Raw genomic sequence first — 14,821 nt, 5'->3', positions numbered from 1 at the left:
GAAGTGTCAATCGATGAGATCCCAGAACAGGTTGATAAAGGGAGTAGCAGCATGTTGCCAGAACCAGTACATCAGTAAGATGTGTAACCCATTGCTTCAATTTGCCTTGCTACCAGAACAATGGAAACAAGAAGCATATTTTAGATGTTCCTAAAGGACCTGAGGAGACACAGATCTGCAAGGGTGCCTTCCTTACAGGCACGATGCTACCAGAAAAAGTAGAGTTAACAGACATTTGAAGGAATATGATGTGATGAAACAAGAGATGCATGGCCTTTAAGAGACAAATCATGGCCATGGACCAGCTGGGGTTCTCAGAGCAAGTCAACAAGAGGTGAAGGTATGCTGATCAGTGCAGTGAACTGCCTTGCAGAAGAACAACCCTGATTATACAGGTGCAACACTGGCTTCTACATTAGTTATAATTAATTATTACTACTCAGGAAAAGGTCCCAGGTGTCACAAACTGAGAAAGAATCTGCTCCAAAGGCAAAAGGCAAAAAGAAGTTTACAAATATGGGATGACTAAGAAGTAGAACACATCATACTGTTGTGTCAATGGACAACTACACTATGCACCTTCACAGTGAATGTATGTGGTGTTCTGGTCATCCCGTCACAGAAATTATATGGGGCAAATCTAAAGGAACATGGAAACATGGCAGTGGTAAATGAAGGTATGGAATGACCTTTGTTTGATGGAGATTAAATAGATAAGAACTTCCTAGCTTGTAAAAGAGGTCACTCAAGAGGGATTTGGGAGGAGGTCTAAAAATTGAGAATGGCAAAAAAAAAAAAGTGAAATACAGAATAGCTAGTCATTGTTCTTCAACGCAAGAGGTACTAGGCATACAGTGAAATTATGAGGTAGCAGGTACAAACTGAACAAATATGAATGCCCTTTTGATGCAACACATAATTCAGCCACTGAACTCATTACAATGGGATACTTTCAGCATCAAAATAGAAAAGAGGCAGAAAATAACTATAGAAATTGAAGAAGTAGCCACTAAGCACAAGACCAGGGATACAATTTTTGACCCAGCAAGTCTCCTCATTGCTGACTGTCAGAAACTGGACATTATAAGACATGAATACATATTATGTTCTTCTATGTGGCTTTCAAGATGCTTTCCCTAGCCATTCTCTAGGAGCAGCTCTCAGAGAAAGGAAACTCAGTAAGAAGGATTTGATCACACCTACATGTACTGACTGATGCAGAGTCACTAAAGATTTACTCTGGTTACTTCCCTGTTCTGTGTAAGTGGAGTTTAGGTGATTAAGAGGGAGCAGAATTCAGCCCCCACATTTCTACACCACAATTACAGAGAATTTGGGGGCAAGATGCCCACTCCCAGCATTTTCCATGTGAAAGAGGCATAAAACCAGAGGCCTCTTGCTGCAAGCAGTGCAACTACCACATAATTTGTATTTGTGAGAGCAAAATCTGGGCTGAAACCTCAGAGTTGCGGCACTTGGCCACCATCCCCAGCCAGACACCCATCAGCGATGCAGCCTTGGAAGAAGCACACCACTGTGCTGAACACCGGCTTCACAACCTGCCTGGGAGAGGATGAACTTTCCCACCACTGCCTGCAGTTGCCCAGGGAAGCATCAACCAGGAGGCTGCGTATGGGCTCCTCCTGGGCACCTGCTTCAGCTCCTGTCTCAACGCTGCAGTGAAAGCTCAGCAAATCCCAATTCCTGGGTAGGGCTGGGGGAGGAGGTGGCGAAGCCTGCCTGGGCATGCCCTTTTTGGAAGGGCTGTTTAAAGCCTGCCAAAGAGCCTGGGTACTGCTGAGCACTGTGAGCTTTCCCCAGTGATGTGACAGGGCTTCTACCGGGGGACGGAGAGGTGGCAGCGGGGCTTTGCACCTTAACAGAAGGATAACCCATGCCTGCCAGCTGGGGTGAGGTGGAAGGTGAGTGGTCCTCCACACTGTCCTGCAGAGGAGAAGATGCTGCAGAATTATCTACAGGGAGCGAGCACATGGCAGGTGCTGAGGTTGCTTCATTTTCCTCTACAGGACTGATCATCTCTGTGTCTTACTAATTCCACCTCCAGCCTTTGGCTTTAGGTCCTTTACTGGTGGCAAGGCAGGAAGAAGCACTTCTGCTCCACAAGACTCATCATGAACTGCTGGGAACATATTGCTGTCATCCCAGGGTTTTTCTCCTGCCATAGCAGCACCTTGACAGGTTTGGTATTTCAAGCGTCTGATTTCATGAGACTCTTTTTAATTCCCTTCTGAGCCTTGGTACTTGCAAAATAAATGGCCCAACCCCTTGCAACCAAGGGCCACATAGCATCTTGAAATATGTAAGACTTGAGGGGTTTCCACTGCAATTTTGTGCTGGTGGAGAGCTTGCCTTATTGGGCTATCATTTAGCTGACAGTGTTTAATCAGCTTCCTGACACTGCTGCCTGACAGAAAGAGCTTGGGGAAAAAAGATGGGAAGAACTGAGGTCAGGAGGTCCAGGAGATCAGCAAAGTGACCTGTGAATAAATGGGAGACAGAAGACCCCTTCTTATTTCAGAAAAAGCAGAGATCTGCTTCCAAGTCTGGTGGCTTGTGGATTACGGAGATGATCTCCTGTCTTTAAACCCTCTGTGTATGAACAGAAACCTCCCGCTTAACCCGTTTTGGGACCCCCCAACTATGTCGATGGCCCTGCTTTTCTTGAACTCTTTTCTGGTTTCTTGAATGTCTGCTGGGAAATTCAGTTACCGTGGCAGCAGACAGCCTGTGTGACTGTCCTGTGTGACTGTCCTGTGCTGTATTTTTAAAGGTGTAAAACTACAGCACCTCATAGGTATTTGTGCCCTTACATATGACCCTGTGCTTTTGCACAGGATCAGCCTTTCCAGTCACTTCTAGGCTGTTGGTAGCTGAGTCTAAACAAAAGCAATAAACCTGACCACAAAAAGCATGGAGCATCCACAGCTCCTGATGTGTTGACCAAACACTAGACCCAACATAGCCATAACAGCAGTGGCTTCCTCTCTGTGACTGTGGTCAGCAGGAGCCTCTTAGTCCATTACGGTTCCTCCGAGCTTGGTGTGAGCTCAGAGCCTGCCTACACACATATCTGACATCAGAAGGGGGATATACCCGTTAGTGAAGCTGTTTTGGGGAATGAGGGGACTGAAGAGAATTTAGTTTTGGCTTGAGAGGCCTTGGAGAAGATCATCTTCTGTACAGACCTAATTAAAGGCATAGGGCAAAGTTTCTGCTCTCTACTGCCTTCAAGCCTCCCTGCTTTTTGAGGGAGGACTAACAAGGGAGGAGGAGGAGGGAATCTGTGTTATAACAGCCCCACAATGGTGGGCTATGATTGCAGCACTAGTACTTGCAGCAGTGGTGGTGAGAAAGACTAGCCAGGATCTCAGACCTGGATCAGAAAATCACCAAAAGGTGGTCGTCATCCTAATTTTTTCTGAAAGGCATGTCCTAGATGGACAAGCCTGCAATGACAGACACCTTTATCCACTTGCCATGGCCAGGATGTCCTGTACGCTACATACCTTTTGTGCTCCGTCACAAATTCAACCAGCTCCTCTTCTGTGTAAGGCTTATCAGGGATGTGAACAGGCTCATCCATAAATGGTTCATAGAAGTCTACCTCATTTATCTTCAGACCCAGCTTCTTGGCAACCTGTTGCAGTGCAGATGGTCAGAGGTGAGTGAGCCTGATGTGCCTTTTTCCCTACCCAGAGTCTCTCCTGGTGGCAGAGCTGAGGACAAGTTGTTTGCTTTCTTTCAGAGCATGCGGTTTTAGGGTTAGCCAACAAAATATGAATGGATGTTTTCTTGGTTTTAAAAAACACTGATGCTTTCTACACTACTGGTCTCAAGCACTGGGGCAGAGCAAGGACAGTCAAGGTCCCACAAACCTAATGGGGTTGATTTCCAAACTCAGACAAGGATCTGCCTCCATGCTGCAGAAATGGTCTTTTATCTTGTGATAGAGCCAAATCCAAATGTGGACAGCAATACCACAAATTAAAGGAACACCAAAAACGAGAAGCTGGAGCCAGATATTAAATCTGGGAACATCCTGAGCTTCTTGAAAACAGATGGTGGAGTCTGTGAGGTCACACAGCGAGGTATGTGGATGCTTACCCCTTTGTCGAAGGTGGCAAAGAACTTGATGTACGGCTGGAAGTGTTCAGCAGCTTCTTCAAATGCCTTGTAATCTGGAAGGAGAAAAGGGGATAAAGAAAAGATTTCACAAGCAGCTGGCCACGCTCTGATCAGCACAGAAGGCACCAGGGAAGAACAAATGGAAATTATTGCAAAATGCATCAGATGACAGCACTATGTTTCTTACACCCTTCCAGGGTTTACTAACAGGGGCCATTTCATGAGAGCGAGTAGGACACACTTTGTGCAGCCCCCCAGTGCTCAGCAAAACTACAGATCCTGGCACGCCACGCTTATCTGGGGCTGAAAGCAGCAGCTCTGTAAAGCACGTCCAGGGGTTACAACTCCAGTCCGTTGATAAACTTGCACAAGCAGTAGTTCAGCCTGGGAAATACATGGAGTCACTCCAGCTTTAATGGTGGCTGCCATTCCCTAAAGAGACACCAAGCATGGTTAGGCACACTCTGGCTGCTGCAGGAGGAGGGGACAGGAACAGGGTACATTTTTACTGTTACTGGTATCAGGTCCTCTGCTGAGGTCAGGAAGGATGCTCTTGGCCTGGTGGGTGCTCTTTACAACAGATATTTTCCACATTACTTCAGAATACTTAGTACTGAACAGTGTTAGGGATGCAGCTGTGCCCAAACTGCCCTGCAGCCCATTTTGAGGGGGTGAGCAAGCTGAAGGGACAGGTGGATGGGCTGTTGCGGTGTAGCAGACCTTGTGATACATTGCTTGTTCAGGTAAGAATACCTGTTTTTTTGTGAAAGGCAAGCCTCCCAGGTGTGGGGTGCATGCTGCCAGCAGCACCTGGTGAGCAGGGGGAGCGCTTGGGGCTGGCAGAGGAGACTGCTGGGGTGTGCTGGAGAGAGTACTTGGGTGAGGGGTTCTCAAGGATCATGAAAGATGACGGTGTTGCTTGCAATGGTCCCCAAGTTGCACATCCCTCAGGGCACAGGGCCAGCTCCGCTCAATCTTGGGGTCCAGCGAGAAGAAATGGGTCAGTGCCTCTGCCAGACTGCCCTAAGGCATCCACCCTGCTTACTGCTGCATCATGTTTGCCCAGATTGTATTTAATGTGTGTAGCCCTCTTCACCTTTGCCACCATCCCTCTTTCCTTGACCTTTTTGGCTCACCGCTCATAAGAAGGAAACTTTTGCTCCCTTTAGGTGCTCACCCAATGTAACTGTAACCTCAGCTGACTTTGAGTGAGGCAGACCTACTTCACTTCAGGAGGCACTGGATTATCACCGCCTTCCCCTGTTACCTTACAGAAGGGTCACAGCTGTTGTTGTAGGAACTAGCTCATGCGTAGCAACAGCAAAAAACTTGCCTGCAATCCCACCTCATCCTCCAGCAACTTTGGCACTGTCACAGCCTGCTGTATACTTCAATGCCCTTAATGTTCATTTATAAGAAGCAATGCCTGACCTCAGCACTCCCAGCCAAACTCCAAACCCTGTGAGGAACATATTCATCTTACGTTCAGAGTCTTCTCCTTTGAAGTAGCCGATGAGTTTGATTTCCTCGTCGATTTGGTCAAAGGCCTGAAGCTCCAGCTTGCTGTTTATGATCTCCACAGGGTCTTCCAGCAGCTGCCATGACAAACGCATTTGATAAAGCAACGATTTGCAGCACCAACCTAAGCCTGGCAGGGTGTGCCACTAGCAGCCTAAGTGGAGAGAAAGAGGCCACCCAATTTCTCTGCTGCTGGAAGCCCTACTTATCACTCTCTACCTTAATGGGAGGAACCAAGCAATGCAGGTCACCTTCAGAGGGAGCTGTTAGTAGGTTCACTGCATAGGTTGAAGCATCAGGAGGGGAGTTGAGAGAGGGCTGGGTAACCTACATGGATGCTGAGGGACCTGTTGTGCTGAGAGATAAGGGATAGCAATTGCTCCAGGATTTAGTGAGGCTGAGAAAAAGGGAGAGCAGTTGAAAGGGGCTGGTATGGGGTCTGAACTTCTGTGAGTAATGGATATATTTGTTTTCAAGTGTCAATTGCTGGAAGAGGTCATTGCAAAGCACTTGCTTTTGGAGAACATTAAAACCAGCACACTAGAGGGTGGTCAAACAGTGATTTGAAGCAGTGGAAAGTCGGGATGTGATTTTTCCTGGCTGATCCTCCTATTCAGAATGAGTTAAGCCCGTACTTTGGCTCCAAACACATCACGATGTTGATGATGAAGATGGAAGACCTGTCCACTGCTTCAGCCTGCCATTAGTCCAAATTTTGTTTCTGTTTTCTTAACTGGCCACTGCTGGTGAGAAGACTTGGTCTGATTATTTTGCCCAGCAACGCTGGTGTAAATCAGGTGTGGTTTTACTAGGAAAAAAAAAATGCAGGCAGGTCATTGTACAGCCTACAGAGGAGTAGAGAACCTCTGGGTTTGCTTTCCTTTCAGATCAGGCAGCCAAGGCACCACAGATGCATTTGGTTTTATTTCTCTGCTTTGCTAGGTATTTTCCCTCTTGAGTGGAGAAAACACAAACAGAAATCCTTGCTCTCTTCCTTTGTTCACAGAACATGATTTTTCAGAGGCATACTACAAAGCACAGCAAGCAAAGCCTCAAAAAAGGTCTTTTTCTGCACCCATTGCGAGTGATGCTCCGGCTTTACCGTATCTGAGTGGAAAAGATGCCCATTTCTGTCTCTGAAGCCACTTGCATGTGTTTTGGCCACAGTATCTGATGCACACAGGCACAGACATCACTGCAGGAAAGCTGAAGTCCCAGGGAGCTGTTTCTCTCACCTGGCCATGTCTCTCCCCACCAGCACTCCTGCATCCCAGGTCACCGTTTAGGCAACCTGCTCCCCTAGGATAGAAACCCTGCCGTCTCTGCTGCTCTCCTTACCTCCCTTATCTGCATTAGTGCAGGGCTGCTCACAAAGGGAGACTCATTTCAAAGGAATGCAAAGCTGCTTCAAAATGTTTTCACTGCAATGCAAAGACCATGTTTTTGGGCTATTGACTCTCCTAGGTATTAAACCTAAAGAAAAATAAGTGCAGCTCTCTTGCATTTAGGCACAAAGGTGAGTAAGTAGTTGTGCTCATGCACTAAAAGACCAGGGAGCACTAAGTCCTAGGGCCTTGAAGTCTTCTAACTCATGGCATTGCAATTTGGTAAGTTCACTGAAGAGTTAGGAGGACACTATGTTATTTGTGCAGTTGTTTCTAGGAATGGTCAAATAGTTTGCAGCATATCCCTTTTTTCAATCAGTTGAGCTCTTTTTATTTGCTCCATGAGAATGCTACATCTTGGATTATTCTTTTTAATAACTCTTTTAAAAAAAAGGAATGAAAGATTTTGCAAATAGTAAAGTGTTTGAACACCAATTTGCTACCTGAGGTGTGTGAATAGCTGTCAGTTATGTGGGATTGTTGCTTGCTTCCAATCAAGTGGTGCATAAACAGGAAAGAGACTGGAACATCTTTAAGATACAAGTGGTTGGTGACATATAAAGGTACCAGGTTTACTGGGAACTCATGGTCAAACAAGTACTTGGGAAACTGGCAAATGTCATCTCTACCAGTGTGTAGCAAACAGGGATGGAATTTCAAACAAAGTTAAAGCCATAGTTTTTAGCAGAGTATTTGCAAGTTCTTTACTGAAAGGCTTTGTCTAGCTTTGAGCTTATCTATGCTTACATCCAAAAGGAATTCCACCAAGACATCCGTGGACAATTCCCCATCAAATTCAATCAACCGCTCGTCCTTAAAGACATAGAGACTTCCCTCTTCAACCAAGCCTGAAAGAAAGAGACAGGAAACATAATTCAGTCAACATGTCACTAAAAGCATTTTTAGTGCAGACCATCTTGCTTGTTTTTCTAGCAACACCTCCTGGGAAAACACAATTACCAATTTGTTGTATTGGCCCAGTTAGAAACAACCTGAGCAATCTCCTGACTGACGGTTCACAGCACAAGGGACAGACCTCAGCTGGAATTTGGGCTAGCTTCTTCCCAAATGTTGAACTTTTTAATTCAAGTCACAGTTTGGCCTCAGTTGGAAAAATTCTCTACCAGGAACTCATTTTATCTTGGCTATCTATTTTGCAGTAAGTAGTACTGGGATCTAACTGACATCCCAAATCTGAACAACCTGACACTAGATGGAAAATGGATTTTGATGCAGGCTGTGGTGTCTGCCCAGAGAAGGCTGAACTATGTGAACATAAACAGTGAGCTGGAAGCCAAAGCGAGCTTCAAACTCTCTGCGGCTTAGCTGGCCTTAGCAAACAGGTTAGAAACCTATGGCGGAGGTGCCACAGATGGCAGGTTGGCAGATTTCAATGGTATATCACTGGACTGAGGGCTGGTTGCCACAGTGCCTCGGTGGAGGGTCCAAAATCAGCAGCACTAAGCTCCTGCAATGCATGATGGCAGGGTACCATAGGTCAAGGTGATTGGTAGTTTGTTCCTCCTTGGAGAGGCAGAAGCTCTCAGCTTTAGTTTAGCTTCCACTTAGTGGCAAGGCTTAGCCTCTAGTTTAGGAAGGAAAGTCTAGCATACTGTATGCTGTCTGTATGTCTGCTGTATGCAGTCTGTATGCTTAAACAGTCTCTGACCTTAAGTCTAGTGGTATATTTTTGTGCTGTTGTATTTATGTGCCACTGTATTCCATATTGCTTTGTGGGCTAAAATATGAAGCAATCACCAGCCTCTGGAAGAGGGCAACGCAGCAGCCTTTCGTCTTTACAAGAGGTTTTCTCTTCTGTGAAGAACAAGTCAAGAAGGGTTGGCACTTGGCTGCCAAACCATTGCAAGGCTATGGCCACCGGTCAGTGGCTGTGGATCACTCTGCCATGGGACTGATGACATCTGGGGGCCTATGTGATGTCCCTGTAGGTTTTGGTTCTGCGCTGCTGTGTCAGAGCTGTCTCTGTGTAGGAGGAACATGGAGTTACTCCATGACACCTATCTACAGTTTTTGCTCAGCAAGCTGTGAGCTTCCACCCTGTCATCACTATGGCATGAATTGGCTTTCTTTTTCACTTGGTTTGGTTTTGTTCTGGTGCTGTTAGCCATGAAGCCTTTTGCTGGAAAGATGTTGGCTCACCCCTCTCATCCTTGCACCTGGCTTGATCCTGCCCACGTTGGGAAGGGCAGGTGGTCAGTGTACAATTGCTACCATCATCCTCCACATCCTGGTGACAAGGATTTGGCCGTCCTTTGTGGCATCACTCCAACACCCTCTCTAAAGAATAACAGAGATATCAGATATGGGACTCACCTAGCTTTTTAGCAAGTTTGGCATCCTTCTTGGAGTCCACCATCCCGAAGCCAATGCTCCTGGGCTCCAGGACCTGAGCCGCCAGCTGTGGGAAGAACCAGAGAGCCCAGCGTTAGGGGCATTAACATCACGGGGTAGCAAAAGGACATCATGCCCCTCTAGCATGGCACAACAGACACAAGTAACCCATATTCTGGTTTCGGACAGCACCAATGGATGGGATGCATCACATGCTGCCTCCCCTCCCCGCCATCCCCAAGATAACACTGCCCAGAGGTTGGGTTTCTTCCCACTGTGTCACAGTACTGAGTTTTCTTGTGATACCACATGATACTAACTGCTGTTTGTCACTCAGACATAGGGAAAGGGCTCCTGGCTGAACTGGGGAGCCCAAAGCAGTAGGCATGGTTGGGAGAAAGACCTGTGCCACCAACACAAAACAAAAACTGTCTCTTCTGTTATGCCTCAGTGGCCTCCTGCAAGGAAGCGTGACATGTGGGCACCATGGACATTTTAACTCTGGGAGTCCTTGGTGCCAGGTGGCAGTGGCTGCAAATTGAAGGGGATGCAGGACACTGCAGCATCAAGTTTCCTTCATATATGTGTTGGGGTTGTCAAAGCAGGCTTCCAGAAAAATAAGGCAGAGGGACTCCTGGCTTTGCAAAAGCTGTCCCTTCTCTTGTGAAATACTTTATGTCTTCTGTCCAGGCTTCAGTCACTCCCCAGTTCCTGGTCCCTTCTTTTTCCTAAAGAAATGAGTCTAATCCCAGCCACACTCACAATTGCCTCCTCACAGCTTCAGAAACCACTGCCCCCTCTTCCCACCATTTTCAACGAAGGGGCCTCTTGAAGATATCGAGTTCCTGCCTGTTTTGTGAAAATAGATATGTGAGGAAAGGAGAGACGCTCTGCAAGTGCCCCATGGTGGGAGCAGCCCTGGGTGAGACCCTGTGAATTCCAGATGGGCTCCGTAGAGATGCAGTGACCCTGGGAAATGAGCCCCCTAACTCACCAAATGACTGACAGCCCCACCACAAGCATGCCAGAAACCCTACAAGGAGGTAGCGATGCTCTGAGACCTCCAAGCAGCTGTAAGAGCCCCCTCCTCTTCCCTCTCCCTCCCTGCTCCATGAATGCCTCTGATGCTGATGGTCATCTTGCTTTCCCTGGCTCCCAAACCTGCTGTATGGGGGGGTGATGGGAACAAGTAGCTGGGGGCCTCCGGGAGAGGAATGTCCCTATTAGGACACAACTTAGCAGTGGGAAGCTGGAGCGGGGCAGAAGAAAAGTGGCCAGAGGGATAGCAGGCTGATTTATGAGGAACAACCTCCCCCAGGACCCATTTTGGCACAGCCCCCAGCATCAAAGCAGGCTTGAATGTCACCCAGAGACACTGCCCCTCTGGCTGTGTGGCCTCTTGGCTCCCCCACTATAAATAGCCTCTGCTTGCACCCAGTCGCTGAGAGAGTGAGCAGCAATTAAAGGCATCAGGGAGCAAAAGCTCTGTGGCAGCCCTTTGGCCTGTGCACCGGGGCATTGCAGGGCTGGCCAACTCCCCACACTGGCAGCATCCAGCCCTTTCCTGAAACATTGAGGGAGATGGTGGGCACCCTGGTGATGAGATCTCAGGGACCTTGCTTGGGCAGAGGGGAGCGATGGAGAACATGGTTGCCTTCTCCCTTCCACCCAATATGCATCCGCAGGCCTGTCCTGAAGCCCTTCAAAGAACATATTCTCCACCAACTATCACAGCATCACTGCAGCATTAATTCCCCTGCAGCTACCTGGCCTATTGTCTTTAGGGGGTAATGCCACCGTGTGAGGTAAAAGGGGTGCTCCATGTTATGCGTGAAACATGTGGTCTCACTGCTCTTTCCATGTTCTCTATAAATATAAACTCTCAATAAAGGTGAGGTTGCACGTTCAGGGCTCGTGCTTACAGGGATCCTGCCTGAATGAGGCACTGGTCTGTATTTGCACATCCATTGATAAGGCATTTGAGCACTGGTCTGACCGCTCTGGCATCTCATCTCCTGGCTCAGGCTACGGCCATCCACATTAAAGCACCTGAGAGCAGCTGGTACCCAATAACTCAGGGAGAGATGGACACCTCTTGTGAGCTTTCTAGACATCTGCAAACAGGTGGTAGTGAGAGATACTGTTTTCTATTCCCCATTATGGGGTCTGCCTTTAATGGATGGAGCTTGTGGGATCCTTATCTTTAGGGAACATTGTCAGCAAGTTCCTGCACTGAGGCAGTTGTGTAAACCAGCAAGAGGTTCCTCAGAGTCAATGCTTGAGGCTCTGGCTGCACTGTGACCAGAGGTAAAACACAGTAAGCCCAAGGGAAGAAGACTGTCCAGTCACGTCCACTCCATACTTGATCTAGCTACTTACTTATAGCTATGCTAGCCATGTGCCAAAGTCAAGTTTAAGCCAAATAGCTCTTGACTCCTGCACACAGCAGATGGTTAGGGTTTCTTGAGGGTGTTGGAAGAAGCTCAGAAATGTGCCTCCATCATGTGAGGTTGCAACACCTGCTACAGACAAGTAGCTGGACGTGAGCGGGTGCGTTTGCAGGAGAGGAAGTGTTAATGAGAAGTAACGCATGTCAGCATGCAGCGTATGCAAGGTAGCTCTTTGGAGAGGTGTGGGTGCAGCTGTGTACCTGTAAGCATGGCAGCTTGCTGGGAAAGAGCAAACGTATCTAGAAATGTTTATAAATATTTAAAGGGTGAGTGTCACGAAGTGACAGTGTCACGAGGATGGAGCCAGGCTCTTCTCGGTGACAAACAATGATAGGACAAGGGGTAATGGACAAGCTGGAACACAGGAGGTTCCACTTAAATTTGAAAAGAAACTTCTTTTCAGTGAGGGTGACAGGCTGCCCAGAGAGGCTGTGGAGTTTCCTTCTCTGGAGACATTCAAAACCCGCCTGGACGCCTTCCTGTGTAACCTCATCTAGGTGTTCCTGCTCCGGCAGGGGGATTGGACTAGGTGATCATTTGAGGTCCCTTCCAATCCCTAACGTTCTGTGATTCTGTGATTCTGTGAAAATATAGATGATGGAATGAAAACCTCTTTGTGTGAGACTATGGGAGTGTGCACTTCATTAGGGCTCTGGAGTCAAAAAAAGATCATGGTAATGCCGAAGGTGTGCCTTGGTGTGGCAGTACTTGTGTGACTGTGTCTAGTGAGAACATTTCTAGGAGGTGTACGTACCATGGGTACGAGCGCTTGGAGATGTTCCTCTGAAAAGGCCAGTCCCAAGAGAAGACGTGTGACAGTGTGAGACTTTCATGCTAATGAGATAATGAGGTGAGAGCGCTGAAGTCCTGCACCAAGGCAATCTTTATGTAACATAAGACTCTCAGGAGCTCTTTCCACTGTGGCACCACCTGGAAGCAGGAGACCTTTGCAGGGAATTACTATCTAAGGCAACTTTCTCTAGTGCCAGTTATGCAGGGCATAGACATTGCTTCTGTCCATGCTTTACCTGCTTTCCACTGCAGTAGGTGAGTCTACCAGTGCTTAGATGAGGATGTATTCTCACACCTATACTTGAACCCCATAAGGGAGCAAAATATAGAGTATGCCAGAGGCACAGCAGCTTGGCTAGTTGCCCACTGCTCATTACAGTACTTAGCATTTATATATCCCCTTACAGTATTTTCTGATTCCATAATGCTAGTGGGATTTGAATGCAGATAATGTTTCTAATCTTGACAATCCTTTCGGCTCAGGACCTTGGGACAGAGGCAGCTGTAATGTAAGAACACAGCCCCTCCTCCTCCCGCTCCTCCTCTCTTTAAATTCATATTGCTTGAAGTCTTGGCCAGCCAGAGCCCTTGCCTTTGTGTCAGCCTCTACATTGAGTAATTTAGCTTCAACAGCTGCATGGGGAGGTGGAGGGGAGAAACTGCCCTGGAAGAACTGGACCTAACTGGTCATGCAGTTCCTAAGGTATAGCAGGAGCTTTGGGCAGGCAGAGCTGGCTGAGAGTGTGAGCAAAGATCCCAGTAGCTTATAAGCTCACATCCCATGAACATTTTGCAGCCTTCCTTTCATGTGCATGAGGACTTTGCAACACACACTTTCTAGCCGCAGGATCACAAACTGTGTCCTGCGCAGCCTTGGGACAGGAGGTGTGAGTTTGAGAGTACTCCTCCTTTCTCCCATTTCCCTCAGATGATAGCCATACTTGAATTTGAGTAAGCGTGAAGGAGTGCATGGCCCTCTGGGATATGTGAGAGGTGCCAGCCCAAAGTGAATCTTGAGTACCACCAAGTAAGCAAGCAACACCTCATCTTGGATGGTGGCAACAGTTACAAGCAATCTGAATAATGGGGATGGAAGGAAACAACTCTCTGCCAGAACATCTCGGCTTCACACCTACCATATGTATCTGAACCTAGCTGAGATGCTGGGAAGTTTTGGGAGATTTAAGAAGACCCACAGGATCATTCTGAAATCCTAGGTTATAAAGCAGCAGAAATGTCCCTGGTTGCCTGACCACACTCCTATTCCAGCTGCAGACACCACCGATTGTGCCGAACCTTGCATTTGATGTCAGTTTTGCTGAATGGCAGACAAAATTCAGCAGACAGGGCTACAAATGAAGGTGGGAGGGGTGGATGCCTCAGGATGGTCAGCTTTCATTGTGGAGTGACGTTATGGCTTTGTGGCCCAGATTCTCCTCCCACTTCTCTAACACTTGCCTGAAGCTCCCACAGGCAGTAAGGTTCATCTTTCCCAGCTGGTCAGCCTGGGAAACAGGGTGCTGGGGACATTTGGGTGTCTGTGAGAGTCATCATGAGTAAACTTCTCTTAAGCATGGGGAGCTTTCCGTTTCCCTAGCTGACGGAGGTGGAAGAACAAAACTCAAGCAGTGCAGGGAGGAGAGCAATAGGAGATGATCAGGGAATGTCCCTCAAACAATCTGTACTTCTCCAGTGTTTCTCTCCTACTTTCTTTAAGCTGCATTTTGTATTGATGGACAGAGTCTGATTGATGTAATGGTGATTATTTCATATCCCCAAATGTTAGGTTTTTATTTTCAGAAAAAGCAGGAGGAGATGGCAAAAGTCTAGGGTATTTCCCCAGAAGCTTTGAATCCTTATGCAGGACCAATGACTTCACACTCGATTGGCTTCTCAGTTGTTCAAGCTGGTGGGCAGTTTGTTGGAGAGCAGAGGGGGTTATCTCTCCTTCCTAATGCTGTGCTGTCTCCTCTAGTATCCCCTTACATGCCCCACTAATAATGTTTCGGGTTCTTGCATAATTCAGGCTGGTGATTTAGGGGTCGTGGTGAATCAAAGAGAAGGAGCAGAAGCTGGCTGAGCAGCTGTCACTGAAGAAGCCACCCTGCTGGCAGCAGGGATCTGGGGAGAGCACGTTGGTCCCACCTTCCTGCCCTTTTCCACCACCTGAGCTGCCTG

General features: G+C 47.6%; 1 protein-coding gene across 1 annotated transcript in view; it reads right to left on the bottom strand.

Moving 5' to 3' along the window:
• Positions 1 to 14,821, bottom strand: part of LOC104542257 (calsequestrin-2) — a 33,006-nt gene that overhangs the window by 9,116 nt on the left and 9,069 nt on the right. The window contains exons 2-6 of the mRNA XM_010186504.1: positions 9,384 to 9,468; positions 7,797 to 7,897; positions 5,630 to 5,741; positions 4,126 to 4,199; positions 3,528 to 3,658 (exon numbers count right to left, since the gene is read on the bottom strand). Coding sequence (XP_010184806.1) covers positions 3,528 to 3,658; positions 4,126 to 4,199; positions 5,630 to 5,741; positions 7,797 to 7,897; positions 9,384 to 9,468 — 503 coding nt within the window. The remainder of the gene's footprint in view (positions 1 to 3,527; positions 3,659 to 4,125; positions 4,200 to 5,629; positions 5,742 to 7,796; positions 7,898 to 9,383; positions 9,469 to 14,821) is intronic.

Source organism: Mesitornis unicolor, unplaced genomic scaffold, assembly GCF_000695765.1.
Source record: "Mesitornis unicolor isolate BGI_N332 unplaced genomic scaffold, ASM69576v1 scaffold27106, whole genome shotgun sequence".
Taxonomy (NCBI): Eukaryota; Metazoa; Chordata; class Aves; order Mesitornithiformes; family Mesitornithidae; genus Mesitornis; species Mesitornis unicolor.
The sequence above is the reverse complement of the archived record's forward strand: the minus strand, read 5'-3'. Positions and strand labels throughout refer to the sequence as shown.